This window comes from Hyla sarda, chromosome 6, assembly GCF_029499605.1.
Source record: "Hyla sarda isolate aHylSar1 chromosome 6, aHylSar1.hap1, whole genome shotgun sequence".
Classification (NCBI taxonomy): Eukaryota; Metazoa; Chordata; class Amphibia; order Anura; family Hylidae; genus Hyla; species Hyla sarda.
The window spans coordinates 35866371-35878766 of NC_079194.1; the positions used below are offsets into that span (position 1 = coordinate 35866371).

Sequence of the window (12396 nt, forward strand, 5' to 3'; positions counted from 1 at the left end):
CGCACGCTATTAACCCTTTAGACGCTACGTTCAAAGTTGATCGCCGAGTCTAAAGTGAAAGTAAACTACCCCTGTTTAGCTCAATGGGCTGATGGGAACCGCTGCGTCGAAATCGTAGCATCCGGAACAGGTCCCTACCTTCCTCCTGGTGTCCGATCGCCTGAGATCCAGGCACGAGCAGTAAAGCAGCAGAATCATTGATCAATGTTATCCTATGGGATAACAATGATCAATGTAAAAGATCAGTGTGTGCAGTGTTATAGCCTCCTAATAAAGATCATTTAACCCCTTTCCTAATAAAAGCAAGAATCACCCCCCTTTTCCCTTTTAAAAAAAATAAACAGTGTAAAAATTAAACACGTGGTATCACCGCGTGCGGAAATGTCCTAATTATAAAAATATATCATTAATTAAACTGCCGGGTCAATGGCGTGCGCGCAAAAAAATTACAAAGTCCAAAATAGCGTATTTTTGGTCACTTTTTATATCATTAAAAAAATGAATAAAAAGCGATCAAAAAGTCCAATCTAAACTTCAGATCACGCCGCAAAAAAATGAGCCCTCATACTGCCAGTACGCGGAAAAATAAAAAAGTTATAGGGGTCAGAAGATGACTATTTTAAACGTATACATTTTCCTGCATGTAGTTATGATTTTTTCCAGAAGTCCGACAAAATCAAACCTATATAAGTAGGGTATCATTTTAATCGTATGGACCTAAAGAATAATGATAAGGTGTCATTTTTACCGAATAATGTACTGTGTAGAAACGGAAGCCCCCAAAAGTTAAAAAATGGTGTTTTTTCTTCAATTTTGTCGCACAATGATTTTATTTTCCATTTCGCTGTAGATTTTTGGGTAAAATGATTGATGTCATTACAAAGTAGAATTGGTGGCACAAAAAATAAGCCATCATATGGATTTTTAGGTGCAAAATTGAAAGAGTTATGATTTTTTAAAGGTAAGGAGGAAAAGACATAAGTGCAAAAACGGAAAAACCCTGAGTCCTTAAAGGGGTAGTCCAGTGGTGAAAAACTTATCCCCTATCCTAAGGATAGGGGATAAGTTTGAGATCGCGGGGGGTCCGACCGCTGGGGCCCCCTGCGATCTCTCTGTACGGGGCCCCGGCTCTCCGCCGAGATAGCGGGTGTCGACCCCCGCACGAGGCGGCGGCCGACACGCCCCCTCAATACATCTCTATGGCAGAGCCGGAGATTGCCGAAGGCAGCGCTTCAACTCTGCCATAGAGTTGTATTGAGGGGGCGTGTCGGCCGCTGCTTCGTGCGGAGGTCGACACGCCCCCTTCCAGCGGGCTGTCGGGGCTCCGTACAGGAGATCGTGGGGGGCCCCAGGGGTCGGACCCCCCGCGATCTGCAACTTATCCCCTATCCTTAGGATAGGGGATAAGTTGCTCACCACTGAATCACCACTGGACTACTCCTTTAAGGGGTCAAATATGGGGGGTATATTCCTGATTAGAGTTGAGCGAACTTACAGTAAATTGGCTCGTAGCGAACCTCGCACCTCGGCTGTTCATTACTTTAGTCTGGGTAAATTAGTTCAGCTTTCCAAGGGCTCCAGTTGCCTGGAAAAAGGTGGATATACAGACCTAGGAGACCTAACACTGTCATCCCAGACTTTTCCAGGCAACCAGAATCCTTGGAAAGCTGAACTAATTTACCCAGACTAAAGTAATCAGGTTCGCTACGAGCCAATTTACTGTAAGTTCGCTCAACTCTATTCCTAACTAAAGAGCTCCACTTCGGCAAATTGTCTTGACCACATCTACATGCCTAAACGCACTGAGTTGCTGCCATGTGATTGGCTGATGAATACACATACACATCAGTTTGACCACCTCTTCTAGAGCGGAGCAGTGGTCAGTAACCTAGACAAGGAGCTTCCAACCAGGGAAGGAAAGGAGCAGGAATATGAGGAGGCGTGTTTCCGAAATACATTGGCAAAAACATTTATCTTGAGATTGGCGAGTACGGTAAATGGCGGTTTACATGTGACCGCCATCTCCTTACAGTCAGGGATTCGCGACGCCCATTCTTGAGATTGTGATAGTCCTGGCATAAGGACCCTCCCCCTTATTCTGTGGATAAAGTGTAAATGGAGGGAGTGCCCCTTTACATGTTTTAAATATACAGGACAGTGTTTCCCAACCAGGGTGCCTCCAGCTGTTGCAAAACTACAATTCCCAGCATTCCCGGACAGCCAAAGGCTGTCCGGGAATGCTGGGAGTTGTAGTTTTGCAATAGCCAGAGGCACCCTGGTTGGGAAACACTGTCCTGTATAAACTGTATTTACGTGTGTGTGTATATATAGATATATAGATAGAGACAGAGATATATATATATATATATATATATAGATAGATAGATAGAGAGAGACAGACGAGACAGACAGAGAGACAGACAGACAGACGAGACAGACAGACAGACAGAGAGACAGACAGACAGACAGACAGACAGAGAGAGAGAGACAGAGAGAGACAGAGAGAGACAGAGAGAGACAGAGAGAGACAGAGAGAGACAGAGAGAGAGACAGAGTCCATTCACTTCCCAATAATTCCCTCTCCCCAGCTGGTGGGCGGGGCCTTTTCTATCTAGACGCCGGTCACGTGGTCATGACGTCACGGGTGGCCCGCTCCTGGATAGGGTCTTGATGTTTCCCGGAGAAAGGCAGTGACTGTCCGGAGAGAGGATAACGGGGCAGGTAATTACCGCACAGTGTGTATTACTGTTATTATCATCTTATAATGTGAGAGAGAGAGCGGCACTGCGAACAGCGCTATATTGTCCCAGTGCGGCCACCGTACTGCAGTAAGTACAGTATATACAGTGCAGCTAAGTGTGTTATATGCAGAGCGCCCCCTGGAGTGTGTTCATATGGGGGCATGTGAGTCCCTGTGCAGTAAGAGAAACGGTATCCAAGATCTTCCTGTAGTCGCTTCTGTTATTGTTCCCCAGCTTTCCCACAGTCCTGAACGGCAGATTCTCCTCCATATAACACACGTGCATCCGGGTATGTTTATCTCGCCCCCCCGTACACGTGCGCTTTACGTATCCCCCCCTCCATATAGACGAGTGTGAGCAGTTCTGTTATGTGAGCGCTAGGGGTCGCCTGTGAGCACAGGTCACATGGGCGATAATTCCTGTAGGCGCTTGACATCACTTTTGTGTTGCTTCATGTTCACACCTGCCTGAGATGCTGTAGAAATACACACAATATCTGCAGCAGAAGCCGCAAAAACCCGGAGAGGGAAGTGCTCATGGTTGTATAGGGAGAGGTATTGACAGTAGAGAGGGAAGTACTCATGGGTGTATAGGGAGAGGTATTATCAGTAGAGTGGGAAGGGCTCATGGGTGTATAGGGAGAGGTATTATCAGTAGAGTGGGAAGGGCTCATGGGTGTATAGGGAGAGGTATTGACAGAGAGGGAAGTACTCATGGGTGTATAGGGAGAGGTATCAGTAGAGTGGGAAGGGCTCATGGGTGTATAGGGAGAGGTATTAACAGTAGAGAGGGAAGTACTCATGGGTGTATAAGGAGAGGTATTAGCAGTAGAGTGGGAAGGGCTCATGTATGTATAGGGAGAGGTATTAGCGGTATAGAGGGAAGTACTCATGGGTGTATAGGGAGAAGTATTAGTAGTAGTGAGGGAAGTGCTCATTGGTGTATAGGGAGAGGTATAAACAATAGAAAGGGAAGCGCTCAGGGGTGTATAGGTAGAAATATTAGCAGTAAAAAGGGAAGTGCTCATAGGTGTATGGGGAGAAGTATTAGTAGAGAAGGAAGTGCTCATGGGGGTAAAACGAGAGGTATTAGCAGTAGAGAAGGAAGTGCTCATAGGTGTATAGGGAGAGGTATTAGCAGTAAAAAGGGAAGTGCTCATTTGTGTATGGGGAGAAGTATTAGCAGAAGAGAAGGAAGTGCTCATGGGTGTATAAGGAGAGGTATTAGCAGTAGAGAGGGAAGTACTCATTGGGTGTATTTATAGGGAGTGGTTTTAGCAGTAGAGAGGGAAGTGCTCATGGGTGTATAGGGAGAGGTATTAACAGCAGAGAAGGAAGTGCTCATGGGTGTATAGGGAGAGGTATTAACAGCAGAGAAGGAAGTGCTCATGGGTGTATAGGGAGAGGTATTATCAGCAGAGAAGAAAGTGCTCATGGGTGTATAGGGAGAGGTATTATCAGTAGAGAGGGAAGTGCTCATGGGTGTATAGGGAGAGGTATTATCAGTAGAGAGGGAAGTGCTCATGGGTGTATAGAGAGAGGTATAAACAATAGAAAGGGAAGTTTTCAGGGGTGTATAGGTAGAGGTATTGGCAGTAGAGGGAAGTTCTCATGGGTGTATAGGGAGAGGACATAGTTTTATATTAGAAGGGAAGGTTTCTGCAGTAATATCAGGAAGTATTATTTTACTCAGGAGAGTAGTGGATGCATGGAATAGCCTTCCTGCACAAGTGGTAGCTGATGGAGTTTTAAGTATGCATGGGATAGACATAAGATTATCCTTCATATGAGATAGGGATAGGAATAAGGCTATCCTTCATATTTGATAGGGATAGGCATAAGGCTATCCTTCATATAGGATAGAGATAGGCATAAGGCTATCCTTCATATAGGATAGAGATAGGCATAAGGCTATCCTTCATATAAGATAGAGATAGGCATAAGGCTATCCTTCATACCATATAAGATAGGGATAGGTATAAGGCTATCCTTCATATAAGATAGGGATAGGCATAAGGCTATTCTTCATATAAGATAGGGATAGGTATAAGGCTATCCTTCATATAAGATAGGGATAGGTATAAGGCTATCCTTCATATAAGATATGGATAGGTATAAGGCTATCCTTCATATAAGAGAGGGATAGGCATAGGTCTATCCTTCATATAAGAGAGGGATAGGCATAGGTCTATCCTTCATATAAGAGAGGGATAGGCATAGGTCTATCCTTCATATAAGAGAGGGATAGGTATAAGGCTATCCTTCATATAGGATAGAGATAGGCATAAGGCTATCCTTCATATAGGATAGAGATAGGCATAAGGCTATCCTTCATATAAGATAGAGATAGGCATAAGGCTATCCTTCATACCATATAAGATAGGGATAGGTATAAGGCTATCCTTCATATAAGATAGGGATAGGTATAAGGCTATCCTTCATATAAGATAGGGATAGGCATAAGGCTATTCTTCATATAAGATAGAGATAGGCATAAGGCTATCCTTCATACCATATTAGATAGGGATAGGTATAAGGCTATCCTTCATATAAGATAGGGATAGGCATAAGGCTATCCTTCATATAAGATAGGGATAGGTATAAGGCTATCCTTCATATAAGATGGGGATAGGCATAAGGCTATTCTTCATATAAGATAGGGATAGGCATAAGGCTATTCTTCATATAAGATAGGGATAGGTATAAGGCTATCCTTCATATAAGATAGGGATAGGTATAAGGCTATCCTTCATATAAGATAGGGATAGGCATAAGGCTATTCTTCATATAAGATAGGGATAGGCATAAGGCTATTCTTCATATAAGATAGGGATAGACATAAGGCTATTCTTCATATAAGATAGAGATAGGCATAAGGCTATTCTTCATATAAGATAGGGATAGGTATAAGGCTATCCTTCATATAAGATAGGGATAGGCATAAGGCTATTCTTCATATAAGATAGGGATAGGCATAAGGCTATTCTTCATATAAGATAGGGATAGATATATAGCTATCCTTCATATAAGATAGGGATAGGTATAAGGCTATCCTTCATATAAGATAGGGATAGGTATAAGGCTATCCTTCATATAAGATAGGGATAGGTATAAGGCTATCCTTCATATAAGATAGGGATAGATATATAGCTATCCTTCATATAAGATAGGGATATGTATAAGGCTATCCTTCATATAAGATAGGGATATGTATAAGGCTATTCTTCATATAAGATAGGGATAGGTATAAGGCTATCCTTCATATAAGATAGGGATAGGTATAAGGCTATCCTTCATATAAGATAGATATAGGCATAAAGCTATCCTTCATATAAGATAGGGATAGGTATAAGGCTATTCTTCATATAAGATAGGGATAGATATATAGCTATCCTTCATATAAGATAGGGATATGTATAAGACTATCCTTCATATAAGATAGGGATAGGTATAAGGCTATTCTTCATATAAGATAGGGATAGATATATAGCTATCCTTCATATAAAATAGGGATAGGTATAAGGCTATCCTTCATATAAGATAGGGATAGGGATAGGTATAAGACTATCCTTCATATAAGATAGGGATAGGTATAAGGCTATCCTTCATATAAGATAGATATAGGCATAAGGCTATCCTTCATATAAGATAGGGATAGGTATATAGCTATCCTTCATATAAGATAGGGATAGGTATAAGGCTATCCTCCATATAAGATAGGGATAGGTATAAGGCTATCCTTCATATAAGATAGGGATAGGTATAAGACTATCCTCCATATAAGATAGAGATAGGTATAAGGCTATCCTTCATATAAGATAGGGATAGGCATAAGGCTATCCTTCATATAAGATAGGGATAGGTATAAGGCTATCCTTCATATAAGATAGGGATAGGTATAAGGCTATTCTTCATATAAGATAGGGATATGTATAAGGCTATCCTTCATATAAGATAGGGATAGGTATAAGGCTATTCTTCATATAAGATAGGGATATGTATAAAGCTATCCTTCATATAAGATAGGGATAGGTATAAGGCTATTTTTCATATAAGATAGGGATATGTATAAGGCTATCCTTCATATAAGATAGGGATAGGTATAAGGCTATTCTTCATATAAGATAGGGATATGTATAAGGCTATTCTTCATATAAGATAGGGATAGGTATAAGGCTATCCTTCATATAAGATAGGGATAGGTATAAGGCTATCCTTCATATAAGATAGGGATAGACATAAGGTTATCCTTCATATAAGATAGGGATAGATATAAGGCTATCCTTCATATAAGATAGGGATAGGTATAAGGCTATCCTTCATATAAGATAGAGATAGGTATAAGGCTATCCTTCATATAAGATAGGGATATGTATAAGGCTATTCTTCATATAAGATAGGGATATGTATAAGGCTATTCTTCATATAAGATAGGGATATGTATAAGGCTATTCTTCATATAAGATAGGGATAGGTATAAGGCTATCCTTCATATAAGATAGGTCCAGGGACTATTACTAGAAATTAGAATATTGGGCAGACTAGATGGGCCATATAGTTCTTATCTGCCGACACATTCTATGTTTCTATTTTTCCATATATGAATTAACCCCACAGACAGTTTTCCTTTCTGCTTTCTTATCTTTTTCTTCTCTTCTTCTAAGATCCATAACTTTGTGACACCTTTCATCATTTTACCATAACGTAACAACACTCCCTGTTCTGTCTGTAAGAGATAAACCATTGTGTCCATGTTAGTGGAGCTTGCTGTAAATCATGTCACTAAATGCTGGTAAAAACAGCCCAGGCAAGATGGCTGCACCCTTATCCACTTAACCCCTTAGGGACTCAGCCTATTTTCACCTTAAGGATTCAATTTTGCACCTAAAGACCCATATAAGGGCTTGTTTTTTGCATCACCAATTGTACTTTGTAATAACATCACTTATTTTATAACATAACCTGTGGCGAAACCCAAAAAAATATTTGTGGGGTGAAATAAAAAAAGAAATGTAATTTTGTAACTTTTGGGGGCTCCCGTTTCTACTCAGTGCACTTTTCAGTAAAAATGACACCTTATCTTTATTCTGTAGGTCCATACAATTACAAGGATACCCAATTTATATAGGTTTTATTTTATTTTAATACTTACAAAAATTATTAACTACATGCACCAAAATTAGTATGTTTAAAATTGACATTTTCTGACATTTTCTTTCCGTGTACTAGGTGGTATGAGGACTCATTTTTTGCGCCGTGATCTGTAGTTTTTATCGGTACCATTTTTGTTTTCATGGGACTTTTTGATCGCTTTTTATTTTTTTTTATGGTAAATGAAGTGACCAAAAATGCACAATTTTGGACTTTGGTATTTTTTTACGTGTACGCCATCGACCGTGCGGTTTAGCTAACCTAATATTTTAATAGTTTGGACATTTACACACGTGGCGGTACCACATATCATTATTTTTATTATTTATTACATTATTTTATTTAAAAAATGGGAGTGATTTAAGCTTTTAATAGGGAATTATTTAAACTTTTAATAGGGAAGGGGTTAATGAGCTTTTATTAAAAAAAATGTTTACACTTTTATTTTTTTAAAGCCCCCATAGGGGGCTATAACATGCAATCATTTGATTGCGTATACTGATCAGTGTTCTGCCATTGCAAAGCACTGATCAGTGTAATTGGTGATCTGCTGCTTTAGCCGAACGAATGACTGAGAGGCAGGTGAGGATCCTCCCATCGGTCAGCTGATCGGGACATCGCGATTTTGTTGCGATATTCCCAATCAGCTCCGCTGAGCTGCCGGGATAGTTTCACTTTCATTTTAGATGCCGCAATCAACTTTGCGATAGCAACTGGGACCCGCTGGGTTCAAAGTTCATCGCGGTGTCTAAAATCAAACTAGAGCTGAGCAGTATGAGCAAAAATGTGTATCACAGTATTTTTGTAAGTGATAGCGGTTACACGATACTTAACGGTATTCCCCCCCCCCCCCATGTGACCTGGGCACCGCTTCTCTCCCAACACCCCCCCCCCCCCCCCATGAATTATCTGCTGCGCTGTCCCCACATCATGTCACCCGCGAGCGCTCCTCTGCTCATCCTCCTATGAGTTGCAGGCTGCCGGTGTTTGGGAAACACTGCCATAGGGTAATTTTGGTATCGGAGTCTAATTCTTACATCCAGGTCCAAATTCCTAATTTAGGCCTCAAATGCGCTTGGCGCTCTCTCACTTCGGATTTCCGTCATATTTCCCTGTCGTATTTCCGTACTCAGGAGAAATTGCATTACAAATTTTGGGGGGCCTTTTCTCCTTTCACCCCTTATGAAAAGGTAAAGTTGGGGTCTACTCCAGCATGTTATTGTAAAAAAATAAAAAAATTTACACTAATATGCTCGTGTTGCCCCCTTGGAAAAAAAGGCTCCCAAAATTTGTAACGCAATTTCTTCTGAGTACGGAAATACCCCATAAGTGGATATAAAGTGCTCTGCGGGCGAACTACAGGGCTCAGGAGGGAAGGAGCTCCATTGAGCTTTTGAAGAGAGAATGTGTCTGGAATTGAAGGCCATGTCCGTTTACAAAGCCCCCATGGTGCCTGAACAGTGGACCCCCCCCCCCACATGTGACCCCATTTTGGAAACTACACCCCTCAAGGAATGTAATAAGGGGTGCAGTGAGCATTTCCCCCCTCACAGGTAATTTTTTTATTTGCACAGCCCACTGTTTCAGATGTTCACTGCACCCCTTATTACATTCCGTGAGGGATGTAGTTTCCAAAATAGAGTCACATGTGGGGGGGTCCACTGTTCTGGCAGCATGGGTTTTTTTTAAATGCACATGGCCCCTGACTTCCATTCCAAACAAATTCTCTCTCCAAAAGCTCAATGGTGCTCCTTCTCTTCTTCATTGTAGTGCGCCCGCTGAGCACTTTACATCCACATATGGGGTATGTCCATACTCAGAAGAAATTTTGGGAGGCTTTTTCTCCTATTACCCCTTGTGAAAAAAAAAATTGGGGGTAACACCAGCCTTATAGTGAAAAAAATCAAATTTTTCACTTTAGCAAAAATTTGTCAAACACCTGTGGGGTGTTAAGGCTCACTGTACCCCTTTTTACGTGCCTTGAAGGGTGTGGCCCATGCGGGGCTTTTTTTTTTGCTGTTCTGGCACCATAGGGGCTTCCTAAATGCCACATGCCCCCCCAAAAACAATTTCAGCTAAATTTGCTTTCAAAAAGCCAAATGTGACTCCTTCTCTTCTGAGCATTGTAGTGCGCTCACAGTGCATTTGACATCTACACATGGGGTATTTCCATACTCAGAAGAAATGGGGTTAAAAATTTTGGAGGGCATTTTCTCCTATTACCCCTTGTAAAAATGTTACATTTTGGGAAAAACCTGCATTTTAGTGAGAATTTTTTTTTAAATTTACACATCCATACATCCAACTTTAACAAAAAGTCGTCAAACACATGTGGGGTGTTAAAGCTCACTGTACCCCTTGAGGGGTCTAGTTTCCAAAATAGTATGCCATGTGTTTTTTTTTTTTTGTTTTTTTTGTTTTTTTGCTGTTCTGGCACCATAGGGGCTTCCTAAATGATGCCTCCTAAAAACCATTTCAGCAAAATTTGCTTTCCAAAAGCCAAATGTGACTCCTTCTCTTCTGAGCATTGTAGTGCGCCAGCAGAGCACTTGACATCCACACATAGGGTATTTCCATACTCAGAAGAGATGGGGTTACAAATTTTAGGTGCATTTTCTCCTATTACCCCTTGTAAAAATGTAAAATTTTTGGGGAAAAACAGCTTTTTGAAAAAAAAAAAATTTAATTTACACATCCAACTTTAACGAAAAGTCATCAAACCCTTTTTATTTTTTTTTTATTTTTTTTGCTGTTCTGGCACCATATGGGCTTCCTAAATGTGACATGCCCCCCAAAAACCATTTCAGAAAAACTTACTCTTCAAAATCCCATTATCGCTCCAGAAATTGGGTTAAAAACTTTATGGTGATTTCTCTCCTTTTACCCCTTGTAAAAATTCAAAAATTGGGTCTACAAGAACATGCAAGTGTAAAAAATGAAGATTTAGAATTTTCTCCTTCACTTTGCTGCTATTCCTGTGAAACACCTAAAGGGTTAATACACTTACTGAATGTCATTTTGAATACTTTGGGGGGTGCAGTTTTTATAATGGGGTCATTTGTGGGGTATTTCTAATATGAAGGCCCTTCAAATCCACTTCAAACCTGAACTGGTCCCTGAAAAATTCAGATTTAGAATATTTTGTGAAAAATTGGAAAATTGCTGCTCAACTTTGAAGCCCTCTGATGTCTTCCAAAAGTAAAAACTTGTCAACTTATAAGCAGAGAGTTAAAAATAAAAATAAAAATAAAAAAAAGTAGAATATGTCACGAAAAAGCAATCTCGGAATCAGAATGAAAGGTAGAAGCATCCCAGAGTTATTAATGCTTAAAGTGAGAGTGGTCAGATGTGCAAAAAATGCCCAGGTCCTTAAGGAGTTAATAGTGTCCAAAAATGTATCTGGATTTAATTGGTAAACCCCAAAAAAAAGTAAAAAAAAAAAGGATGCAAAACATTCCCTTTACACGGAATTCCATTTGTTTTAGGTCTATACGATGTTCCGGATCCTTCTTCTGTCCCTGTGTGTGGCACTCTGCTGCGGGCGCCATGACCACGAGGACTGGACCGATCCCACAGACATGTTCAACTACGATGCAGCAACCGGCAAAATGATTAAACAGAAGGTAAACAATGCGGCACAGAAAGTGAAAACCCTTTTATAGATGGTTTTGGAGATGTAAAATTTCAAGAAATTTTGAAGCCATGGAGGAACACAGTTTTTTTTATTTTTATTTAAATATTTGTACGAATAAAATAAAAAATGTGGACTAGTTTTATAAATTTAAAATCATTTCAATGCTGCATGTGGGTCTCGATATTTTACCTAGAGGAGAAAAATAAAATGACTAGTCATCCAGACTCCTAGGCAAATATACAAGGCTCTGTGTGTCATCAAGGAAGGGCTGGGAGGTGAGGGGGAGTGAGGAGGCAACCCAGGCTGTGGCACTAGAGCAACTTGGCCCTGCCTCCATGACACTTGGCTGAGAAAGTACAGAACACAGTGGCCCTTATTTACTAAAAGTGGAGTGGAGTTTCCTTTGTGTTTTTCTTTTCCGGACACGGACAGGTACTTTTCCACGATATTTACAACTTTTTCCCTATATTTAGCTTTTTTTTTTTTACACATTCTCTGACCTGTCAGGTTTTCCAGAGCTCAAATCCACCACATTTAGGGGGAAATTGATCAAATCCTGTCCAGAGGAAAAGTTGCTGAGTTGCCCATAGCAACCAATCAGATCGCTTCTTTCATTTTTGAACAGGCCTGTGAAAAATGAAAGAAGCCATCTGATTGGTTGCTATGGGCAACTGGTCAACTTTTCCTCTGGACAGGTTTTGATAAATCTCCCCCTTAGTGTGAGAACATTAGTGAATATGTTAGGATTGTTTGAAAACTGTCAGACACGCCCCTTTTCCCCAGTGGTCACATCCACTTAAATTTTTATTTATTTTTTAAAGTGGAGAGTTAGCAGGGTTTTTTTTTTGTCAGAAATTCAGGCACACGACAC

General features: G+C 40.6%; 1 protein-coding gene across 5 annotated transcripts in view; it reads left to right on the forward strand.

Annotated features, from left to right (window-relative positions):
- Positions 1-2634: 2634 nt before the first annotated feature.
- CLCC1 (chloride channel CLIC like 1) overlaps positions 2635-12396 on the forward strand; it is a 76298-nt gene continuing 66536 nt past the window's right edge. For 4 of the 5 annotated variants that reach the window (XM_056523492.1, XM_056523494.1, XM_056523495.1 and 1 more), the window contains exons 1-2: positions 2635-2721; positions 11377-11514. In XM_056523492.1, coding sequence (XP_056379467.1) covers positions 11386-11514 — 129 coding nt within the window. In that variant the 5' untranslated portion in view covers positions 2635-2721; positions 11377-11385. Of the gene's footprint in view, positions 2722-2923; positions 3031-11376; positions 11515-12396 lie in introns of those variants that run through there. The other variant, XM_056523493.1, reaches the window with a different exon arrangement.